Source organism: Protomyctophum bolini (assembly GCF_963924005.1).
Source record: "Protomyctophum bolini genome assembly, chromosome: 1".
NCBI lineage: Eukaryota > Metazoa > Chordata > Actinopteri > Myctophiformes > Myctophidae > Protomyctophum > Protomyctophum bolini.
In genome coordinates this window covers 48840577-48863226 of record NC_137862.1, presented here as the reverse complement: position 1 = coordinate 48863226, position 22650 = coordinate 48840577, and the positions used below count along the sequence as shown (strand labels likewise).

At 45.1% G+C, this 22650-nt stretch overlaps 1 protein-coding gene across 2 annotated transcripts in view; it reads left to right on the top strand.

The window, feature by feature from the left end:
• The window catches only part of cd276 (CD276 molecule), a 153296-nt gene that overhangs the window by 92031 nt on the left and 38615 nt on the right, over positions 1–22650 (top strand). For both annotated transcript variants that reach the window (XM_080768492.1, XM_080768493.1), the window contains 2 exons: positions 10267–10404; positions 21015–21056. In XM_080768492.1, the coding sequence (XP_080624618.1) occupies positions 10267–10404; positions 21015–21056 (180 nt within the window). The remainder of the gene's footprint in view (positions 1–10266; positions 10405–21014; positions 21057–22650) is intronic.

The window sequence follows — 22650 nt, the reverse complement described above, 5'->3', positions numbered from 1 at the left end:
GTATACCGGCACGACTCCCAGGCCTGTCATCTGGGTCCTCTTGCCGGCCTGGGGAACGGCAGCACACATCAAAGGCGTTTTTCCCTCCAGCTGTCAAGGACACTTTTTTACCTGCCTCGGACAGAGCAGAGCCACTTAATGTACTGAGCAGCGGAGAATAATGTCCCCTGACAGAGGGATGGCTTCTGGCTACACAGAGCCCCCCACGGCTCATTTCAAGACAGGCTGCTCGGGAAAGAGGAAGAGCAAAAAAATAAAAGTCAATTAGGGTTTTTCTTTCATGGCGAGGACGGAGGAACCAAAGGCCTGTCCTTTTTTAATAGAGCTGCTGCCAGCAGGCCTGTATGAGAGCAGAGCAGGACAAAGTACTCAATACCCCAGATCTGCTATTTCACTAGATTTGAAACAGGGCTTCGGGGTTAATTCATAATGTACCTTTTCCTTCCTTCCTAGGAATGTATATAGTGCCGTCAAAAGTACGATACTTGTATTTGAAATGTAGTGGGAGACAGTGAAATGTATTTAATCCCTCCTCTGTGCCAACCTCGAGATTACGAGATTTGATTAAAGAGCATTAATACAGCTTTAAAAAGATATTTCTACCCTTTTTTTCACCCCCGTCTCACGTCTCCCTCCCACGCCTACATCCCGGTTGTCGGTACACGCACCCATGCATGCTGTTATTAGGGTTTTTTGTGCTCAGAATGGGATAAACTACCATGTTTAGAGCCTAATGAAACATTCATCCGAGGTTGCGCATTGTCCGCGCGTTAGCGCACATCCTGGGGTGAGGCTAGACTACAGATATGGAGGGTTATCACATCCGGGTCGGGCCGATGTGGCTCTTCTTCTTATTTGCTTATTTCGCGCATTTTTCTGGCACTGGCATGCACGATCGAGGATTCTGTTAAGCATCCAAAACTACAAATACCATACCACCCCTATGGCCGAGACCTCACAGAGAGAAATACAGTATAGCCATGCCTAGGGGCCTATAAATAATTGGCAAAGTAAGATTACCGGTAAGTTTCCTATAACACTAGCGCTAATACAACATTAATATTGCATGCATGCATAAAACAATGTGATACCGAAGAATAGGAATTTAAAGTATGCTATACAATGTGATCCAAGCTGGAACACAATCAATTGATTAATGGTTGTGTACGGCAAGCGCTTTCAGTGTTTTTAATATAACTGAGCTGTACTGTACAATACATACAGTATATGTATTACTCTCTCTAACAGTGACTCACGTGGCAAGGCAGGAGACAAAAATCTTTGTGTGTGTGTGTGTGTGCGTGTGCGTGTGTGTGTGCGTGTGTGTGTGTTTATAAATTAGGGCCTGCTTGATCATACGACAGCGGCACACTAAAGGAGCAGATCCACACGTTTTGAGCGTGTCCATCTGCTACTTTTGCTATATTTTTTGAATTAAAACCCTGAAAAGTAACTCAGTAATTATGGTTTCCGTGCACCCGACATAGACGATAATATTATTGTGACTTGGTACAGTGAGGATGGAAGATTCAGAAACAATGAAATGAACGCAAAGTTGACCGAAAACATTAAATAAAAATAAAAAAAGAAGAGAGAGACCGAAACCGGCGGCGTTACCTATAAATGGCATCGAGGCGCGGCGGGCGGCACTCAGCGGACGTGATTGATGTGCAGCGCCACGTACGGAACCAGAACAAACAGGCCCGTGAACGTCGGGGCGATTTTAACCCATTAAGACCTGAGACCAGATTCTATACAGCTATTTCTAATGTCTTCTAAAAAACATGTTTCTGTGTCGGCGGTTCTGAAACTATTTCATGTCAAGAGCCCCACAAGTATGTTTACAAACATAACATGTTTGTTTACAAACATAACATGTTTGTAAACAAACCCAAAATATTTGTAAACACATATCAAGTGTTTGTAAACAAACCCCAGAAATGTTTGTAAACAAACCCAGAATGCTTATAAACACACAAACAAACAAAAAAAATCCAGAATGTTTGCAAACAAATCCCTGAATGTTTGTAAACAAACACTAAATGTTTGTGAACAACCCCAACATGTTCAGAGGGCCATCAGCAGATGAACAGATGCTTGTGAACCAATATACATACGAGTGTGCACATGTTTTCACGATTTTTTTCAAAAATAGCAGATCTACAAGCTTGTAGCCGCGACACTCGGTGCCGCTATAAGATGACACAGATGCGTTCCAGGGTCTTAATGGCTAAACCCATTTTGGACTGAGGTCGACTAAAAAAAAAAAGGCTTCAAAATAAAATAAAAAAATCTGAAGAACCCATGTTTCTATATGTCAGCGGTGCTCAACCTTTTTCATGTCAAGGACCCCCAGAATTATCTCTATTGGGCCACGGACCCCCCCATCTCAAAATATGGTGTTCCAGGGACTCCCCAGAAGTCAATGTTTTAGTTCAAAATGTTCGCTCTGAAATATATATTAAAAGATTTGCGCCACATTTTCACGACTTTTCAAAAATAGCAAGCTCGTAGCGGCGCGCTACGAGCTTGTAGATCTGCTATTTTTCAATAGCCAAAGCATAACACAACAATGCTTTATTAAAACACCAAAAGGGAGTTCCCGCCCAGAATGGCTTAAAACCTTGTTTATTCGCTTTCCTTTATTTGGCACACCGTGGCGGCCCTCGGAGGAGCAGGAGATTGGCAGAAACAATAACACACGGGCGCTGATGGAAGTGTGCGTCGCGGGGCGTGCGTCGCGGTGTCAGAGGACAGGGATTAGCCCTGCCGTTGGATGGAAGACATGAGCATGAATACTGGGCTTATATTGAACCAATGACTTTGAATTTGTTTCAGCTTGCCTTTCTATAGCTTCAATTATACCCCAAGCAGCCGTTATTATCCCATTTTGGGGCGGGAACCCCTTTTTGGTGTTAGCATTATGTTATGCTTTAGCTATTGAAAAATAGCAGATCTACAAGCTCATATAGCGCGCCACCGAGTGGCGCGCTACGAGCTTGTAGGTCTGCTATTTTTGAAAAATCGAAGAACGACTGACATAGAAACATAGCTTTTTCAGAAAACTGTCAGGATGTATAGAAGACATTTTTAGAATCTGATCTCAGGTCAGAATGGGTTATGTGGTCAGGTTAAGTGTCGATCAAACGCGTCACTTTGTTGTCGGTTGTCGGTTGTCGGCAACAGTGCTTATTTTCTTTAGTTGTTTGTTTTCCTTGAAGGACCTACATGGACCTTGTAGTATCCAAAGTATGAAATAGTGATGAAGTGGTCAATGCATGTTCTGTTTTGATTAATAATCTAAATCTGCAATAGTAACTATTGACCGTTTGACTGTAATTGTCAAAAAGCTGTAGTGGATTATGGCAGCGGAGTTGGATTACAATATTTTATTCTGAGATAGAAAATTGGACATACTCAAGTAAAGTATATATACCTTTGAGTAAATGTAGTGGGTTACATAACTGTGTGGTTTTAGAGAACCATGGCTCCTCTCCGTGAGAAGACGTAGGAGCTCACCGTCAACCGGCAGAGTGAAAACTTGGCAAACGGAGACGGATGGCTACGGGGTTTGTTTTTGGTCTCTGTCAGCATCTTTTGCTCTGAGCCTTCTTCCCTCTTTTTTTTGTTGCATTTCAATAAATTGTGTTTCAGTCAGCCCAGATGCGAGCCTTGCTGTCTTATCCCATTCTGGGCGGGAGCCCCTTTTGGTGTTAGCACTATGTTATGCTTTAGCTATTGAAAAATAGCAGATCTACAAGCTCGTAGCGCGCCACCGAGCGGCGCGCTACGAGCTTGTAGATCTGCTATTTTTGAAAAATCGAAGAGCGACTGACATAGAAGACATTTTTAGAATCTGATCTCAGGTCAGAATGGAAAACTGTCAGGATGTAGAAGACATTTTTAGAATCTGATCTCAGGTCAGAATGGGTTATTGGCATGCAGAGAGGCGAAGCAACCCCTCGCTAGGACGACCTACTAGAGCCCATTTACTTCCACACATTTGTCTGATATTATTGCCCTTCCCTTGACGCGGCGCGCTCGTGGCAAAGCACGACCGTGCGACGTGTAGGTGGGCACATTAAAACTGAGTAATGACTGGAATTCATTGGACTAAAGTTTCTAACAACCCCGGCCTCTTTTCTCAGAGGGTATAGAACTATAAAAGCCATCTGGTGGGTGCGAATGGAGGTGGAGTTTTGGTACAACGAGGGAGGAGGGAAGGGATTATGAGTGTAAATGAGGAAATTAAGGAGTCAGGGAGTGAGCAGTCGACCAGGTATGTGAGTGCGTGAGTGACAAGATCAAAATGCGTCGTACTGTAAAAAAAGAAATCAGGGTTTTAATTCAGCAGATCTACAAGCTCACTGCGTTTTGAGCTTGTAGATCTGCTGAATTAAAATCCAGATATTTATTTGCTATTTTTGAATTGGAAGTACTTAAGTTAGGTATGTTAACTTTATGAACTAAATACAAATACATTGGACATAAAAAATATAATAACATTTGAATACTCATTAAACAAGTTAACTGCCACCTGGTGGACACAAGAGCCAACTGCCGACCCGGATCTACTTTGTTTTAGTGTGTTGCACGCTGGACCCACGTCCAGTTTGGGCGCCCGTCTTAGACACTAAATAATTTGCGTCGATGTTAGCGAGCTAAAATAAGTCCATACTTTCTCCAGAAAACGCCAATGTTCCAATCGAGATCGCCGGATAATCAGAAAAGTTAATCAGCTTTTTAGTCTGCCTGTATACAAGAAGTGAACGGCAGCGCGCGACTGCGCGTACGCAAAACTGAAGTAATTAAAGCAGGTCATGTTTGCATGTTTGGTATCAGTATTCCGATATTAACCTGGGGTTCACATTAAGTGAAGGCGGGGGGCCGCATGTGGCCTCCGGGCCGCCAGTGGCCCATGTGTGCCATAACGTACCCATACCGTCACAAACAGTTTCACTGAGATGTGAAGGCAGGGCACCAGTTACAACTGGGCTGGAGCCCACACACACCCTCTGCCTTCACTGCATTTAGTTTTTTGGGGGATTTGGATTAATGCAGATTGCTTGTACAAAACTGAGACAACATCCCTGAGGATTGCCTTGATGAGCTTCCTAGCAGACAATCAAACCCAGCACTATAAATAACAAACTGCTTCTGTCTGTGTCTCCTTGGTGGAAATGCAAGCCTTTAAAAAACTCGAAAAACACACGGGATTCTCCGCTCAGCGATGTGTTGAGAAATTACCATAATATTTGTTATTCCAAAATGTGGCCGTGTTACAGATTATTGACGGTGCTGTTTATTTTCGTTGTCATATTTTATGCATCTTATACAATAAGCTGATTCACAAGGCCGCTGGGTTTTAATACCACCCACGCATGTTCTCCTGCAATAACATTCTGTGTGTCTTTGAAACACAATATGTGTGACAGACTTTCCAGTTTATTTCCACTTCATAGCAAAGAGATCGTGTTGCCTTGAATGTCCAATGCTGCACCGTACTGTTTACCAGATGGGGACACCGGTGATGTATAATGTTCTGTATATTGCTGCGTTCACACAGGCAGATACAAAGATACAGTCTGGCATTCATTCTCAATGGAAGCCAGCGACGTGAAGCTTCCAAAGCAAATCCGATGTTTGTCAGCCGCTACAAAAGATACAAAGACACAAAGCTACACATTATGTTGAACTGGCTTCAACTTCAGATGCAAAGCGACAATAAAGTACTATAGACTGTTATTCGTCTATAATACTTAATGGTCGCTTTGCAACAGCTGTCCAAATGTTATTCCCCCACGAAAAGGCTTCGTTGTCCTGACCCCTTATCCAGCATTTATACATTATGGATAATTAGTGTGGACTTAAACTGTTATTCGTCCATAGTACTATACTGTGAATCTGCCTGTGTGAACGCAGCATATTGCACTTTGAATTGCCTGGCAGTTGAAGGATGCTATGCAATTCAACTTGCTGCTTTGGAAAACACAAACAACTGTACTAAACATATACTGTACAGCCCAGTCCACACCTATACCTACATAACAGGTTGCAACCGCATGCAACCACTTGCAACTATTCTCCCCGAATGGCACCGGTCTGCAACTGGTCAGTCCAGACCATTTCCTTGCAACTTCTTTTTTTTTTTAAATGTATTTTAACATTTCAGTAGAGGATAGTCCCTTGAGTTGCAGCAAATTGGATTTACTGGGTTAGCCATTAGTGTTGCACCAACCTGCCCCACAAAACAATTTATTAATCAACAACCCGCCCGCCTTGTGGCCCGCAAAAACAAAAGAACGCTATTAATATTACGTTTCGCATCGCATGCATAATCACATTTGCTTGATTGCGAGAGAGAGAGAGACGTGATGGTCCCTCGGATTAACATAATATAAGCCCAACACTTATACACATGTACTGTATACGTGACATGACATAGGCCGCCGCCTATTGGTTTCGGAACGGTTCACTTCACGCATCAGCATGCAGTGTAGCTCTCCACTCCAAATGAATGTCGGGACAGAGCCGAGAGGAGAACTGTTTTAACATGCAGTTCAGGACGGAGAGGGTTTTCTCCGACGGTCAAAAAGGCCACAGTTGAACAACAGAACAAGCTGATGATTTCAGCAGGAGTAGAGGAGAGCAGGTACCGAATCTTGACCCGTCTGCCCGCGGGACCTGTGGGCAACGGGCCGGCTGGCGCGCCACTATTAGCTATAGTTATATACTAGGTGTGGACTGGGCTTTGGGTAAGAAAGTGTAGACCCTGGGGCCTGTTTGGATTAGAGATTAAGCCTGGATTTAACGCATATCCTGGCTTAATATATCCTGGATCAGCGATTAACCGGTTTCATGAAAGCTGGTTAATCTTGCCAGATTAATTTAACGAGTTAACCTGGATATGTTGAGGCTTGATTCGGTTTCATGAAAGTGATGCTACATTAGTTACCATGGAAACTAATGCTTTGGACTAACAGCCAGGCTAACAGCCAGGTTTAACCTAATCCTGATGTCTTTACTGTTCATTAAGTAGTCAAACTGATCACAAACCAATGATGTTTTCCAGACTTATTCAATTATTATGGGTTTATGTTGCCTTATTTGTATCGGTCTGCATTAAAGGACTAATTTAAGCACTATATAAAATCAAATAACCAAAATATATAGGCTGCACAACATCATGACAGTTTGTGAGCTTGTAGATCATCTTGGTGAATGTTCCCCATGAATAGGTTTGCTGTCGTGCAAGTGCACGGTTAAGAAGAATTATATTATATTATATTATTATTATTATTTTTGTAAAAGTGAAAACCACTAAATATTACCATTACTCATTGTTTTACAACATATTACCATTGCGACGTTTCACCCACTACTAGTCCTACATACTTACACCTAGGAGATGGAGGGAGGGGGGTTTATAAAGGTGTTTAGAATGTTCTCGTCTGTAGTTTACAGTTGAAGCTAATCCGCTATTCAGCTAATTAAGTGAGCATGCAGATCAAAGCAAACAGCGTAAAATTAAATAAATGAAACAATGACTCAGTCATAACTGCCAGCGGCGTGATATGTCCTGTTGAATGTCGACCCAAGTCGACCCAAGTGATTCAACTGCTTCAATCCAATGGCCCAAACCACACCAATGGGTCGCCATGCAACTCCTCGCAATGAGTTGCATGGCGACCCTTATGTGGGGTTTGGGATTTACGGGCATCTTTACAGCCGTCAGTAGTGGTGCATGCAGATGTAGTCCAGTCGCTTTTCAAGCACCTGGCAAAATGACCATTACTGCATCAAAAGTAATCAACAGACTATACTTTAAAGCTAAAGACTTTTTGTCAAACATTGGCCAAATTGTCAAATAATATACTCATCTTTGGAACAGAGTAAAGCTAAATGTAATGCCTCCACTCCTACAATTCCAACTACGTACTTGTCAGGGTAAAGGGGGGGGGGGGTTGGGTAGCGCTAGACCCCTGGGAGATGGAGTCTGTCCCCGTTACAATGTGCTAGAACCCTGGGAGATGGATGCTGTGGTGGAGCGTGACACCTACCATCAGCTCCCGGTATGTCCCACACGACTTGCCGCACCCAAGCCGGGTCCGCGTCAATATGCCGACGGTCCATTGGTCCGATCGACAACCTACCTCAAACCCTCACCCTAACCCTAACCTCCCCCGGGGCAGACACCTAAACCTAACCACCCACCCTCTCCCGACCCCCAGCGCACCTCGGACCATTGCTCCTTCGGAGCAATGGTCCGTCGGATCATAGGGTGCTTCCCACCCAAGCCGTGCTATACTCACGGAACCATGAACCATGAACTTGTGGTCCAAAAGGCGAGAGCTCTACCGACTGAGCTACCCGGACACACAAAGGTTGAGAACCAGTGAGTCCTATAGCAACCCCACCGTGTCCACCTACTACTACAGTATCAACACCACCCAGGAGAGGGTCTGCCTCCCGGGCTTCGTAGTAGCAGCCAGGAGGGCCTCAATTTAAAAAAAAAACCCTGTGATGTCTGCTAACTGACAGCGAGCTCCATCACTTCCACACGCCCCTCTCCACAACAAGCAGCCTGGCATTAAGATGTCGGAGGCAGAGTGGACGACTATTGATTTCTTTCAGGCCAGTCCATTCCTTTACCGTGTGTGTGTGTGTGTGTGTGTGTGTGTGTGCGTGTAGGGGGGAGGGGTAGGGGTAAGGGTCTGCCTGCCTTTTAGAAGTGCAGGCAAACTTTGGACAGTGGAGTAATCGGTTTAAAAAGTCGTGTTCTCTACATTTTTAATTAGCCTTTAAAACAAGAGTGTGACTGCGGGATGTGGACAGCGGGGGTGGTAGTAGCAGGGAATGGCTAGTGACAGCTATCAGCGCCTGCACGGAGCAGGCTATCAGGGCTGTGTGCTGATTGAGTCGCAGCTGTGAGTGGATGGGGGAGCTGAGTGGAGTGGCTGAGGGCAGGCCCAGCACACCAAATAGCTAGCTAGAGAGACTTTGGGGGGGGGGGAGGCGCGACAGCTATAGTAATAATAATATATCCAAATTTGACATTCTCTTTATTTATTTTCATTTTTATTCAGACAGCCAGCAATGGTTTAAATGCTCCCAGTGCTCTGTCAGACCTCTAGGGGCCACAGACTGCCTTCAAAGATGAGTAATAATGCATTGACTTTGACTTCCTGATGGGAAATGGGTATGCTCCTGGAATGCCACAGTGCATAATTGAAGCGGTTTGTTTGTAAAAATGCACTTTTGGAGAAGTAAATATGCAAACAAAAGAGTTCGACTTTTGGACAATGATTTATTCACGCCTGCGTACAGCCCAAGGCAAGGGTGTATCTGTGGGTCTGTCTGTTTGTTTGAAGGCCACATACAAAAAGTAAAAGCCGTATATGTCACGATGTGGTTCTGGAGGTGTATTTAAATAAAGAACGTCTTACCTTTACCTATGGTGTGCGGGCTCCATCCTATCTACATGAAGTTTCTTTTAGCCCAGCACCCAGCCTGTCGATGTGCGTATTCTACATCTGCTCTGGAGGTGTAGGACACATGTGAAACAACTTGGAAAATAGGATATAACTAGGACTTGGAATAAAGTCTCACTAGGGAAACACATGGAACTGACCACATCATTCACGACGACGAACTGACAAAGAACTGAAAACACTGGGGCATAAATATAGACAAGACTAACTACACACAGGTGAACTGAAACACACAATCAACACTGGGATAGGCTAACAGACAACAGGACACAGGTGGCTAGGGTTACACTAATACAGGGAGGTGAGACAAGGCAGGTGACAGAAAACAAGGCAGACAGGAAATCACAGAACACTACTACAAAATAAGGTACAGAACACAAATACAAGTAATAAGTCCAAAAACACAGACCAAGTCCAAGGGCAGAGGAGCGTACCGTGACAGTATATGCATACCCATTCCCAATCCCCCACGCCTTGATATGCTTTCTGTCAATTAGTAGGCATGCCCTTGGTGTCAGTTAATTCAATTAACTAATACATTACATTTATTTACACACATTCATACACCGATGGTGGCGGAAACCATGCAAGGCACCAGCCAGCACATCGAACTGGCAACCTTGCGGTTGCCATCCAGCCACTCCACCCCTGAGCCACTGCTGCCGCCCGCCTCTCTGACTTTCTATGACATTCTTTCTCCCATCCATGTGGGCCCTGTCTCCATCTGTCTCACACTGTGTCCTTGTGTGTCTATTTGTCTGCGTGTGTGTTTCAGCTCAGAACATGGCGTTCCCCCCTGTGGCATTGTGGGTAACGGTGGGTCTGGCGGTTTGTCTGCTGGCTCTGCTCGTCGCCCTGGCTGTTGTCTGCCGCAGGAAGATCAAGGAGAGCTGTGAGGAGGCCAGGAGAGAAGGTGGCTATACAAACTATAATGTTTATATCTGTGAGGAGGCCAGGAGAGAAGGTGGCTATACAAACTATAATGTGTATATCTGTGAGGAGGCCAGGAGAGAAGGTGGCTATACAAACTATAATGTTTATATCTGTGAGGAGGCCAGGAGAGAAGGTGGCTATACAAACTATAATGTGTATATCTGTGAGGAGGCCAGGAGAGAAGGTGGCTATACAAACTATAATGTATATCTGTGAGGAGGCCAGGAGAGAAGGTGGCTATACAAACTATAATGTGTATATCTGTGAGGAGGCCAGGAGAGAAGGTGGCTATACAAACTATAATGTTTATATCTGTGAGGAGGCCAGGAGAGAAGGTGGCTATACAAACTATAATGTGTATATCTGTGAGGAGGCCAGGAGAGAAGGTGGCTATACAAACTATAATGTTTATATCTGTGAGGAGGCCAGGAGAGAAGGTGGCTATACAAACTATAATGTGTATATCTGTGAGGAGGCCAGGAGAGAAGGTGGATATACAAACTATACTGTATATATCTGTGAGGAGGCCAGGAGAGAAGGTGGCTATACAAACTATAATGTGTATATCTGTGAGGAGGCCAGGAGAGAAGGTGGCTATACAAACTATAATGTGTATATCACGTATCTGTGAGGAGGCATTCGAGGAAGCAATCTGATTGGTTGAAACAGCCATCTAGCCGATCTACAAACGAGCACGATGGAACGCCTAATCAAAACATAACAATCAGTAATTGCGCTGTTCTCCCAGAGCAGAGCCGACTGGGTTGCTATAGGCTAGCGAATTTCTTGTCTTGTCTAGTGGCTATACATCTGTTCAAATTTTCAGCGAATATCTTAGTTTTAATTAAATTGAGTCGACAGGTTGTTCATAGATGTGCCGATGAGACATTTTGGCCGATATCGATATCCGATATAATGAATTGCTGTTATGGCCGATAACCGATATTACCGCGATGTCGATATGATCTCATTCTGTATTGAAAAAGTATAATAATTTTGCTTCACCGTGCATTAACGCACTTCTGCGCCGCTTACGGAACTCGGCTCGTTCCTGCAGCAACGCAGGCGTGCCATTAATGACGGTAAAGCACACCCTCTGGTGTAATATTGCTTAAATATTATCCACACATCCTTTTCCCTGTCAATGTATATAGTGAGCAAGCATGTCACTTTGATGGGGGTGGGGGGGGGGTGGGGGGGTGGAGAAGGTACTTCATTACTGTGGTCCGATAATTAGCCTGGCCGAGTAGCCGAGGATTGCAGCCGAAAGCACGGCCAGGCGCAATTTCTTCTATTTTCTTTTTCTTTTCCTTTCCTTTTTTTTCTTTTCTAAGAGATGGATAGTGCACAGGGCACAAGCTCCGCTGTAATGAGATCTGCTCAGAGTGGGAGACACATTTACATAAAGGTCAGCCAGTGTCTGCACTGGAGCCCTGGGGGTTTACAACTAAATATGGATGGAACACACAGACTGGGAGGAGAGAGTAAATAAATACCGTAGTTCTGCAGAACAGAAGGAATCAAATGAAATACGGAGAAGTTAGATAGATATACAGTATGTAGACTGCGAGCTGATCCCTCTCCCATGGACACAACGTCTGTGTTATAGGGTTCGATACCCGGCCGGGTCATATACCAAATGTCATACCAAAGACTCTAAAAATGTGCCTCCCCGCTTGGCACTCAGCATCAAGGGTTGGATTGGGGGTATAAGTCCCTGCGACATACTAGCGTCATGTCCAGGGGGTGTACTTGTACATCAAGCTGCCTCACGCTACAGAATCAGGAGATAGGCTCCTGCCCTATGGGCCTCATGGCTTGATGGGGCTTACTGACTTACTTACTTACTTTGCTTCTGGGGGTCCCTGGCAGAAAACTTTTTTCGATGGTTTTTCGATCATTTTGGGGGTCCGATTCCTTGACATGAAAACGTCTCTCAGTCTCCTCAGTCTCCTCAGCCCGTTACACACTTCTCAGTCTCTCACACACTCGTCCTGTGTGGCACGTCCCAGCGCGATGACTTGCTCACGTCGCCATCGCAGGCTCTCTCTCCCACTCTCTCCATGTAATGATACCATATGCATACAGATGTGTAGCTGGGGCTTAAAATAGGAGTTCTAGTGATACACCCGGAGCTGCGGTGCAATGCGATGCGATGAGGGGAGGAGGAGGAGGAGGAGAGCATGCAGGAAGCAGGGAAGTGCAACCTAATGGTTATGTGGGTTGTCTTATCTTTTAATGGTGTTCCATGGCTGTATGACCAGATTGAAGTTGACTCTCTGCCGGGCGGCGCAGGACTCCGGATAGTGATAGGGTGGAGCCGGGGGTCAGGCACAAGTGAAGAAGGGAAGTAAAGTCATTTTTCTCGGCTGTCATAACGCGTCATGTGGAGCGCTGCAATGTGGATCCGCAACACGGACCGACAGACAGTGGCGTGCACAGACAATTAGAGGGGCAGGTTCTCAAGTGGAGAAAAAAAGGGCACCTCGTGCAGCACGTGGAACCGGCCGGTTGCCTTAACCCATTCTGACCTGAGATCAGATTCTAAAAATGTCTTTTACATCCTGACAGTTTTCCATTCTGACCTGAGATCAGATTCTAAAACATGTCTTCTATGTCAGTCACTCTTCGATTTTTTCAAAAATAGTAGACCTATACAAGCTCGTAGCGCGCCACTCAGTGGCGCGCTATGAGCTTGTAGATCTGCTCTTTTTTAAATAGCTAAAGCATAACATAATGCTAACCGCCCAGAATGGGTTAATAGTGTGAGATTTATAGATTTCGGGGCCTGAATAATATATTAGAAGCTTTTTATTGATACAATTATGTACTTAAATCCAAACGATAACATTTACTTCCTCCAAGATGTATTCATTAATGTGGTCATGTTCAATGTTTTGAACTGACAGAGTACTTTAACCCCATTAAATAATACGGGTCTATAGAACACAAATATTATTCCACCAAAATTAATAAACATTAATAAAAAAGTAGCATTTTTTAAATCATTATGAAATCATTACGACTATGAATATTATCAATTCAATGCTGTAGGCCTACAGATCATAACCACAGTTCATACTGTACATGTGAAACTTCTTCCTGCTATGCATGCCTTGATGATTTTTGTTAAAGGCCTACAGTGTAGGGTTCACTGTTAGCTGAAAGTGGGCTTTCTGGTGTTCGTGACTGTCAGATGTTTTTACCAAGATGATGAATGGGAAAAAAAGTTCATTCAGAATGTGTGTGCGATGCGTGCCCTGCAGTTGATGGCTGAGCGTGTTCTACAGAGTGATCGTATAGATCCAGAGGGCAGAGGACCTGATGTGAGCCTTGGGTCAGATTATACAATCGCTGATGTCATACATCTATAGTCTGAACATGAGATGACTGCCTTCTCCATCTGATGTTATCGCCTCTACTCCATGAAAAGCTACCTCTACATGTTCAAAGGTATATCTTTATGTGACACCATGCACCCATTGCTGGAGCATGGAACAGTTAATAGAGTTCACCTTCGTGAGGTATATACGGTCACAGTGCAGGATGGGTTACTCATTTGAATAACCTTGAAGCAAGAGGGCCCTGAAGACCTTGGACCTTAGGTGTCACATCTGCTCCGAGATTGAGGCTGACATGGAAGAGATGGACAGGGATACCGTAAAGTCTTCTCCCATGTCCGGTTTCCACACTCTCCTCATCTTGTGCTTTATAGGCATTCCAGGGCAAGTGCCATCTGGACCTTCAGGTCCAGATGGCACCCCCACGGCTCCCGTGACTGTTAAGTATCCAAAAAATACAAATACTTGAGTAAAAGCTGTGTGAGAGGCTGCGTGACCCGTGTTAACCCCGTTCATGAGCTAATTCATGCTGAAATGTATACCGTATAGGCCCGCCGCCATCGTCTCCCACCGCGATGAGATGCAAATATCTCAAATCCCAAAGGGATGCAAATAATGCATCCATAAGCAACTGTTCTTACACCACATCAGGTCAACGCATGAAATACCAGGGGATGGATTTGTTGCCCCAGTTCTTCAGCCCTTTGCCTATAGGAGCAGCAGCCTCAGGGGATCTGGGCAGGAGGGGGGGGGGGGGGGGGGAGGTAGAGTCTCTTTTAAAGACAACTGGTCAGAAGTGAGTATCCGTGGGGTCCTCCGCTGAGCGAGAGCTAGCTGCTGACTGAAGCTCTCAGGCTACGTTTGACCAAGACAAAGTGCTCATCGTCCACACAGTAAATGAGATTTCACAAGCCACAGAATGGACCCTATATGCTCATCGTACTGTATACCTCCTGGAAATGTACTGTTTGGTCACTTATTTGCTCCCCGCGGTCCGCGAGGGACTTGTGTCTGATTCTCTTTCATGTATTATGAGTGTGTGTGAGAGAGAGAAATAAGGCTTGATTAGGGCTTAATTTAAATAAGATGAAGTTAACATGTTTATTTCGTACATGACGCTGTGGTATGATCAATTTATGATTAATTTGCAACAGCAAAAAAATCACACCTGTGTGAAGTGAGGGGGGGCTCTTATCATCGTACATCATCATTATACTGTACATCATCTCATTCCGGCCAATCAAAATTGTTTGTGTTACGCAATGTTTGTGTTTACACAAACACTCAATTAATTAATTCTCAATGGCATTTAACACTCTGAATGTGATTCACGTCAATAGAATATTGACTACTTTCGATCGCTTTTTTTGGGCACCATCGTATAATACGTCTGTGTTCCTTTAAGCACACTCCAACACTCAGGGCTGTATTTTGCGTGTCTTAAGTACCAGGTCTTATTCCCTAACTTGAGTAAACTAAAGACCTGGAGGTGTGGTCAATGCTCTTTGGCCACTCAGAATAGCCAAATGGCATTGATCACGCCTCCAGGTCTTTAGTTTACTCAAGTTAGGGAATAAGACCTGGTACTTAAGACACGCAAAATACAGCCCTCAGTGTCACGTGATCAACCCACACATCCCCTAATAATTGTCTCCCCTCCCCTCTTGAAACGGGGCGGGAGGGAGGGGGGAGAGCTCCGTGTTTTGAAACAACATTCATGATGTTTCATGATTCAACATTCATGATGTTTCATGATTCAACATTCATGATGGCGGCGCCCATGCTGACTGCTGAGAGGACAGTGGGTGATCTGATCACGGATCACCCATATACTCACGGCTGCTCTGCGTGTGGGGTGCCCCCAGTGTCCACGCTCATAGGGGGGCCTGGGGGTCCGCCCCGGGGGGCCTGCCGCGGGGTCCGCCCCGGGTCCAGACCTCCATGAACGCGTTTGGGACAACGGCACCGGTTCCAACGATCTTCCCCTTGATCTAAATGGTGGATTGAGATAAGGGCTATATGGTGGGAGGTGGCTGAGATAAGGGCTATATGGTGGGAGGTGAGGCTGAGCAACGAGTTATACAAGTCAACTGACAAATAAATCCTCCCACATGACCTACAGATTTCATCACGCACTGCAGATACTGTACAGTATACTGTACGTCCCCTGTCACCTATACACGCCGTCTCCAAGGGCAGATCCGTCCTGATTGAATCACACGCTCATCTAAATGCCAAATGAGCTCATTTTGTACAGTACGGCCTGGATAGGTCAGGTCACTGCGTAAGGTCACTGGCCGCGTATTGTCGCTGTCGGATGAAAACTTTTTATCCCTCGATTTTTTTGTAACCCATTTTTGAGGGGCTCTGTGTGTTTGTGTGAATTATATAGTGATGAGTTGATTGGCTGATCAACCTCATAGCGATGATTTGATTGGCTGGAGTAAAGTACATATTATTCAGCAAATTGCGATTGGCCCGGAATGTGATGATGCATGATGATGCATGATGACAAGAGCGCCCCCTCACTTGACACTGGTGTGATTTTTTCCCCCACCCAGTGTCAATTGTCTAATCAATCGCTGGGCGCTATACACTCGCTCTGCCAACCTGGGGAGAGCAACGGATTCACCTCATGAGCCCTTCTATGCATGAGGAGTCCAAGCCGCTTCTTTTCACCTGACAGGGGGGAGTTTCCCCGGGTTGGGCGTAGCGCGTGGAAGGAACACGTTATTCCAACCAGTTCCTTTCCAATCCATCAGGCAGTGCCATGTCATAATTGTCATTATTCCGACCTCTCAATATTCAGACCTCCCATGCCCTATGGGCAGTAGGCCTACCCCCTTTTTCCTGCACTTGAGAATGTTTATACATATTCTTTGGCTATTCAAAGATAGATCTACAAGCTCAGAGTGCCTTGCATAGTGACACATGCTCAGCTTGTTGATCGTCTGTTTTAGACAAAGTTTGACAGATTTGAGTACTTTTACTTTGGTATAAAGTATATTCTGAGGCTTTTATCTTTCTTGGGGCTGCGCCTCGGGGCCAATGTAATTCCGTTATTACATTACTGTCCAATACTGGATGGGGGGGGGGGGGGCACAACAAATCCTAAACCTATGAACCTATACGTGTAGTCGTGTACCTTTACTCAAGTAAAACGTTTAACACACGCTGGTATTGCTACCACCACTGGGCAATGGTCCAGTAGTCCAATAGTAAGGCACTAAGGTATGACGGATGGAAACAAAACAGCCACACCAATCTCTGATGTCTAGAGGGCTTGTAAAGTGACAAAGAGTGCATCCGAAGAAAGATGTTCCTCGCACTCCAACCACCAAATTAGGGAACCGTACAACAGGCTGGTCCAGTGATAGAAACTCGGAAGATCTGGAAGTTGGAGCACACAGATATCAGGCAATAACTTTGATGGAGTTGTCGTCCTCTCCTACTTCCAGTGGCTCCCCCATCCCCCCCCCACGCCTCCCCCGTTCGGTAGTAGGAAGTTTAGACCGCGTTGGAGGCGTGCCGTCTCTAGCAAACTTGAGCCACAAGAGACACCACCGAGCACTGCTTGCCGTGTCGAACGTTGCGAAGTTCGCTAGAGCCGACTCAGCCCCGTCCGAGTTGCAACCCGATGCAAACTGCACAGAATAGTGATGTATTTCCTCCCCCCGAGGCAAGGCCAACACCGCGCATATATTTCCCACCACTGAGCAAAGCTGGACAGTGCTGTCCTTCTGAATTCATAAGAAGATCAAAGAACACATCTAGGTCTACATGCATAGTAGCATGTCAGGTCTTTGCAGGATGCAAAACGTCTCGCGTGTGACTGTTATAGCGTCACAAAGATATCGTGTCTTATCATTTTTACGTTTTAAAACAGACACAGTCATAATGTAAATGACAGCACGCCTACGGCAGTGACAGGCTAGCGTAAACGTACCGTATATGTTTAGATGTGCTCCACTGACTCAGCTCAAATAATGGGAATATAAATGGTAAACATAAGCCAGTTGTGTCTTGCAGGGGGAGTTCTTTCTCATTACTCCTGCCTGGTCATGTGCGTCACGAATTACACAACACTGCTTCTCAATGTCGCTTCTGTGGACCTCCAGCGGTCCAAATGGAACCTTGAGGTCCTCACGTTTATTTTGTGTTTTAATCAAAAGGGGGTCCATGGCCTAATGCATATTGTCTCTGTCGTACAGTATGTGACTTTTGCATGGCAATATAAAGAATTATTTTCCACCCACTGTTGCAAGCTCTCATGGACATCATTCTGGATGTTTTGTGCCAGCGTTCATAGCTCAGAAGTCAGTGCGTTCTACCGTTGCACTGCAAGTTTAGTGACTGTTGGAAAGGATTGTGCAGTCACTGCACTGTGGAAGTCGCTGTCTCTTTGCAACAACAACTACATCCACTTGGCTCTGGACTGCAGAGGAAAAAATGCTGATGCTCAAAATGTGACCTTATGAAATGAATCTTGCAACCAAAGAAAAATATATAAAATAAGTTTTATACCAAATGATCGTTTTTGAGCGGGCTGCCATAAATAGATGGGCATGCCGTGCAAAGGCAGGCAAACGCCGGGGCTCGGAATGAATCACTCTGAGAAATGATAACCTGTGGGCATATGCATACGCTGTGTGTTTGCAAAAAAACCCTCTGAATTCAGAATAGCACTGAGGAAACTGAGGAGACTCGGAGAGAGAACGGTGTGGGAAGATTTATAAGCATATACTGTATATTTTTAAACCATTTGGGCCTGACGTCGAATTCTTTAAAATGTCTTCTAAATTTTTCTGAAAAACCTTGTTTCTGTATCAGCGGTGCTCAATATTTCAAAGGACCCCCAAAAATGATATGCAATATGCCTCCGCCGCCCATCTGAAAATATGTTGTTCCAGGGACCTGGAAATGTTCACTCAAATATATTCAAAGATTTGAGGCACTGTTTTCAGGATTTTTCAAAGAAATAGCAGACCTACAAGTTCACAGCGCGGCACTCGGTGCCGCGCCATGAGCTTGTAGATCTGCTATTTTTCAACAGCTAAAGCATAACATAAATGCTTAAAACACCAAAAGGCGTTTCCCGACCAAAATGGGTTAAATCCAATCTCGGGAAACTTTTCGGCGCATGTTTTCTCTGCTGTAATTATGAGGACTTTTTCCTCTCTTTAATTTCCCTCGAGGATTAGGACTTTTCTTTTTTTTTTGGGTCAAAGTGAAGTCATGAACTGCGGCAGACAGACATAGGGGGATGCAGCATTGTGTTGCCTCGACATTTAATTTTGTTCTATATCGGTTTAATCTAATCATGCAAGCCATATACGTGTCACACACTGAATGGTGGCTCTCAAGACCAATTGCAGTGATGGTGGTGTCATAAAATTCAAATCAGCCACTTGGTCGCTTCTGTATAGCAAGCCTGTGTGTGGTGCGTGCGTGCGTGTGAAGGAATCTCAGTTTTTTTGGATGATTGATTGATTGATAATTTTATTAGACAATAAAATGCAAACTGTACAGGGGTACAGTCAAGCACAAAATATGGTCCAAAAGGACAGCACCGAAGAAAGACATTGCGGTCTTGTTTCCATTCGGGTCCCATACATTCATTCAAAACACAAATATATGTGTGCACTGCACCTATATATCGTTGCTGTCAGGCTGTCTTTCTCTCCACATTTCAACTTTTTGTGTTTTTTCGTAAATTAACGCCCATCTTGATCATACTACAGCGCCAAACAAAAGCATCAAGAGTAGCAGATCCTCAAGCTCGAAACGCGGCGCGAAGTTATAGTTTTGAGTTTGTAGATCTGCTACTATTGATACTTTTCATTGGTTCCCCAACTCCCCACAGACACACAGAGCACGTTTCATTTATTAACACTTTGACGGCGGCTAATTGTTTAATCCAGGGTTCCCCCACCCACGCTTAATACACTAAACCCGCTGTTTGTTTAATGTGTTTAATTCGCCCTGTTTTAATAATTAAAAAGAGAGAGCGGATTTGTCGCAGACCATTATTCACATTGGCCTTGATTCGTCCTCACCCGAGTACATTTCATTCAATTGTATTCAATGCTTTCACATTGCACTTTAATCCCGATATGGTCCCGGGAACGGTATACAAGGCATTGTGTGTGTGTGAATGTGTGTGTGTGTGTGTGTGTGTGTGTGTGTGTGTGTGTGTGTGTGTGTGTGTGTGTGTGTGTGTGTGTGTGTGTGTGTGAGTGTGTGTGTGTGCGTGCGTGCGTGCACGCGGATGTGGTCAACATTGGGTGAGTTTGTGACAGCTGCGCTCAACAACAGCACCACACAGTGGTCACCCAGCGGTACCATTTACTCTAAAACATACATGGGGACACACAAAGCCAGGCAATGGAGCGATGTGCCCCACTCAAAAACACAGAGTGTAAATAAGGAAAGAGGTTTCTGCCCGGCAGCAACGATATGCACAAGCGTGTGTGTGCGTTCGTGTGTGTGTGTGTGTGTGTCTCTGTGTGTGTGTGTGCGCCCCAGTGTGGCAGCAGTCACTGCGGGCTGTCAGTCCCTGGCTCTGTGTTGACAGTGGGCTTTCAGAGGGCCGGCGGCTCTTAGCCTAATGTGATTACTGTCTGTGTGAGACCCAGCCTCATCCAGCCACTCACAGCCACTCTGACCCAGCCAGCTGTGAAGGATGAGCAACAACACACAACACACACACGCACACGCACACACACGCACACACACACACACACACACACACACACACACACACACACACACACACACACACACACACACACACACACACACACTGCTTTTCTTGATCATCTTAATGCACTGGTTCTCAAGGCCCAGGGGTTTTTTTGCACACCCAAATCTCTCTTATCTCTTATCTCCACATTTTTACTTTTGTGTGTTTTTTTTGTTTTTTTCCCCCGTAAAATTAACACCCTACTTGATCATCATACGCGAGCTCGAAACTGGATTGGGTTCCACGGGGGTCCCCAGCATGTGTTAAAGCAATAAAACCAATAATAAAAAAACTCCCATATTTTATAGTTTGGCTATTCAATAAATGTCAAGCTTATTTTCCTTTCTTTCTCGCATTTTTTTTTTTTTCCATCTTAATTGGGGGTTCAGATGGGGGTCGTCCCGCAGCCAAATACATACATTTGGGGGGTCCTTAACAGGAACATGTGTATGAACCACAGGACTAATGGCCACCCCCCCCCCCCCCCCCCCTCTTTTCACCCCGCAGCCGAAGAAGCCAAGGAGCTGGAGGAGGAGGAGTCAAAGACAGGTCAGCCAATGCACATCTGTTGGCCTCTACTGTTAGCCTGTGTTTTAGCCAGAAGTGCTGACCAGCTGCCTAGGGGTGCTTCTGCTGCATGCTATGGGACTCATGGGAGCTCATTTGAAGTCTGGGCTACTTTTAAAAGCTGAAATGAAATTTATACTGGTGGTGCCTCACTGTGCTCAGTGCGCTCAGACCTCTATCTATAAGAACTCCATGCCATGCCTTTCTGTGTGGAGTTTGCATGTTCCCCCTGTGTCCCCTATAGGGTAGGTCCCATAAAAAAATAAATAATATAAATGCAGTAATCGTTCTCTAAACTGCCATTCCTTGCCAGCCGGGACGCCTGATGGAGGTGGAAGGAACTGGTTGGAATAACGTGATCCTTTCACGCGCTACGTCCAACCGGGGAATCTCTCCCCCTGTCAGGTGAAAATAAGCAGCTTGGACTCCTCATGCAGTGAAGGAAGTATGAGGTCAGTCCGTTGCTCTCCCCGTGCAGTTTGGCAGAGGGAGTGTATAGCGCACAGGATTACATTAGATCATTGACAGTGGGTGAAAAAAATGGGGTTACAAAACCGTGGGTTTTCAAAGTAAAAAGTAAAATCACACCAGTCTGAACTGAGTGGTGCAACTCCGTGCGGGGGTCCCCGGTGGGTCCCCGGAAAACATCCAGACCCACAGTAACGCGCCCAGGGTGCCAGCCCGGTTCCGGCGAGCCGCCCCACGTCCGAAACGGTCTAGAAATGACAGAGGTACACGTACGTGGACATAGGGGCATTGCTGTTCCTTGCACCACTCAAAAAGTTGTGCAGTCCTTAAGGATGCAAACAGTTTATCAAACTCATCGATTGATTATATATACTAGAACTCGACCGGCCGCGTAATCTGTCAAAAATATAATCATTTTATACCATTAAGGTAAAGTGGGGCAAAGCCAGGAAGCCATACAAAAATACTTTGTTGCAGGTTCATAATGGACTTCTTGCGTAGGACAGATAAAAATGACAGAATTGAGGCTGCTATAGACACAAAACAGCATAATATGCGTTTTTCACCGTCGGCAATAGAGATGATATCGTGGGCCTTTCTGAGGTGATGTGTTGTTTTGCAGACATTGCTCATGTGGTTATCGGAACTTAGATCACTATCAAAGACAACTAGATTTCTGTGGTTTTGGGGCTTTACAAATTTGTTAATTCTTTCATTTCCAATAACAGGGACCTTTGTCTTGTCTTTGTTTAACTGCAGAAAGTACTGTAGGGAGCTGATAGACTTGTGCAGCACCAGGTATTGATTTATTGATAACACTATAGCTCTTGGAAGTGCAACTCCCGGGATTCAGATTTTTTGTTTAGTCTTAGTCTTTTGAATAACACACAATTTAGTCTTAGTTCTATAGTATTTTTTTTATTTTTTTATCCCATGATTTTGTAACCCATTTGTCACCCCTGTGTCAATTATCTAATGTGATCCTGGGCTCTACACACCCTCCGCCAACCTGGGGAGAGCAACAGACTTGAACTCATGCTTCCTTCATGCCTGAGAGTCCAAGTTGCTCCTTTACACCTGACAGGGGGGAGTTTCCCTGGTTGGACGT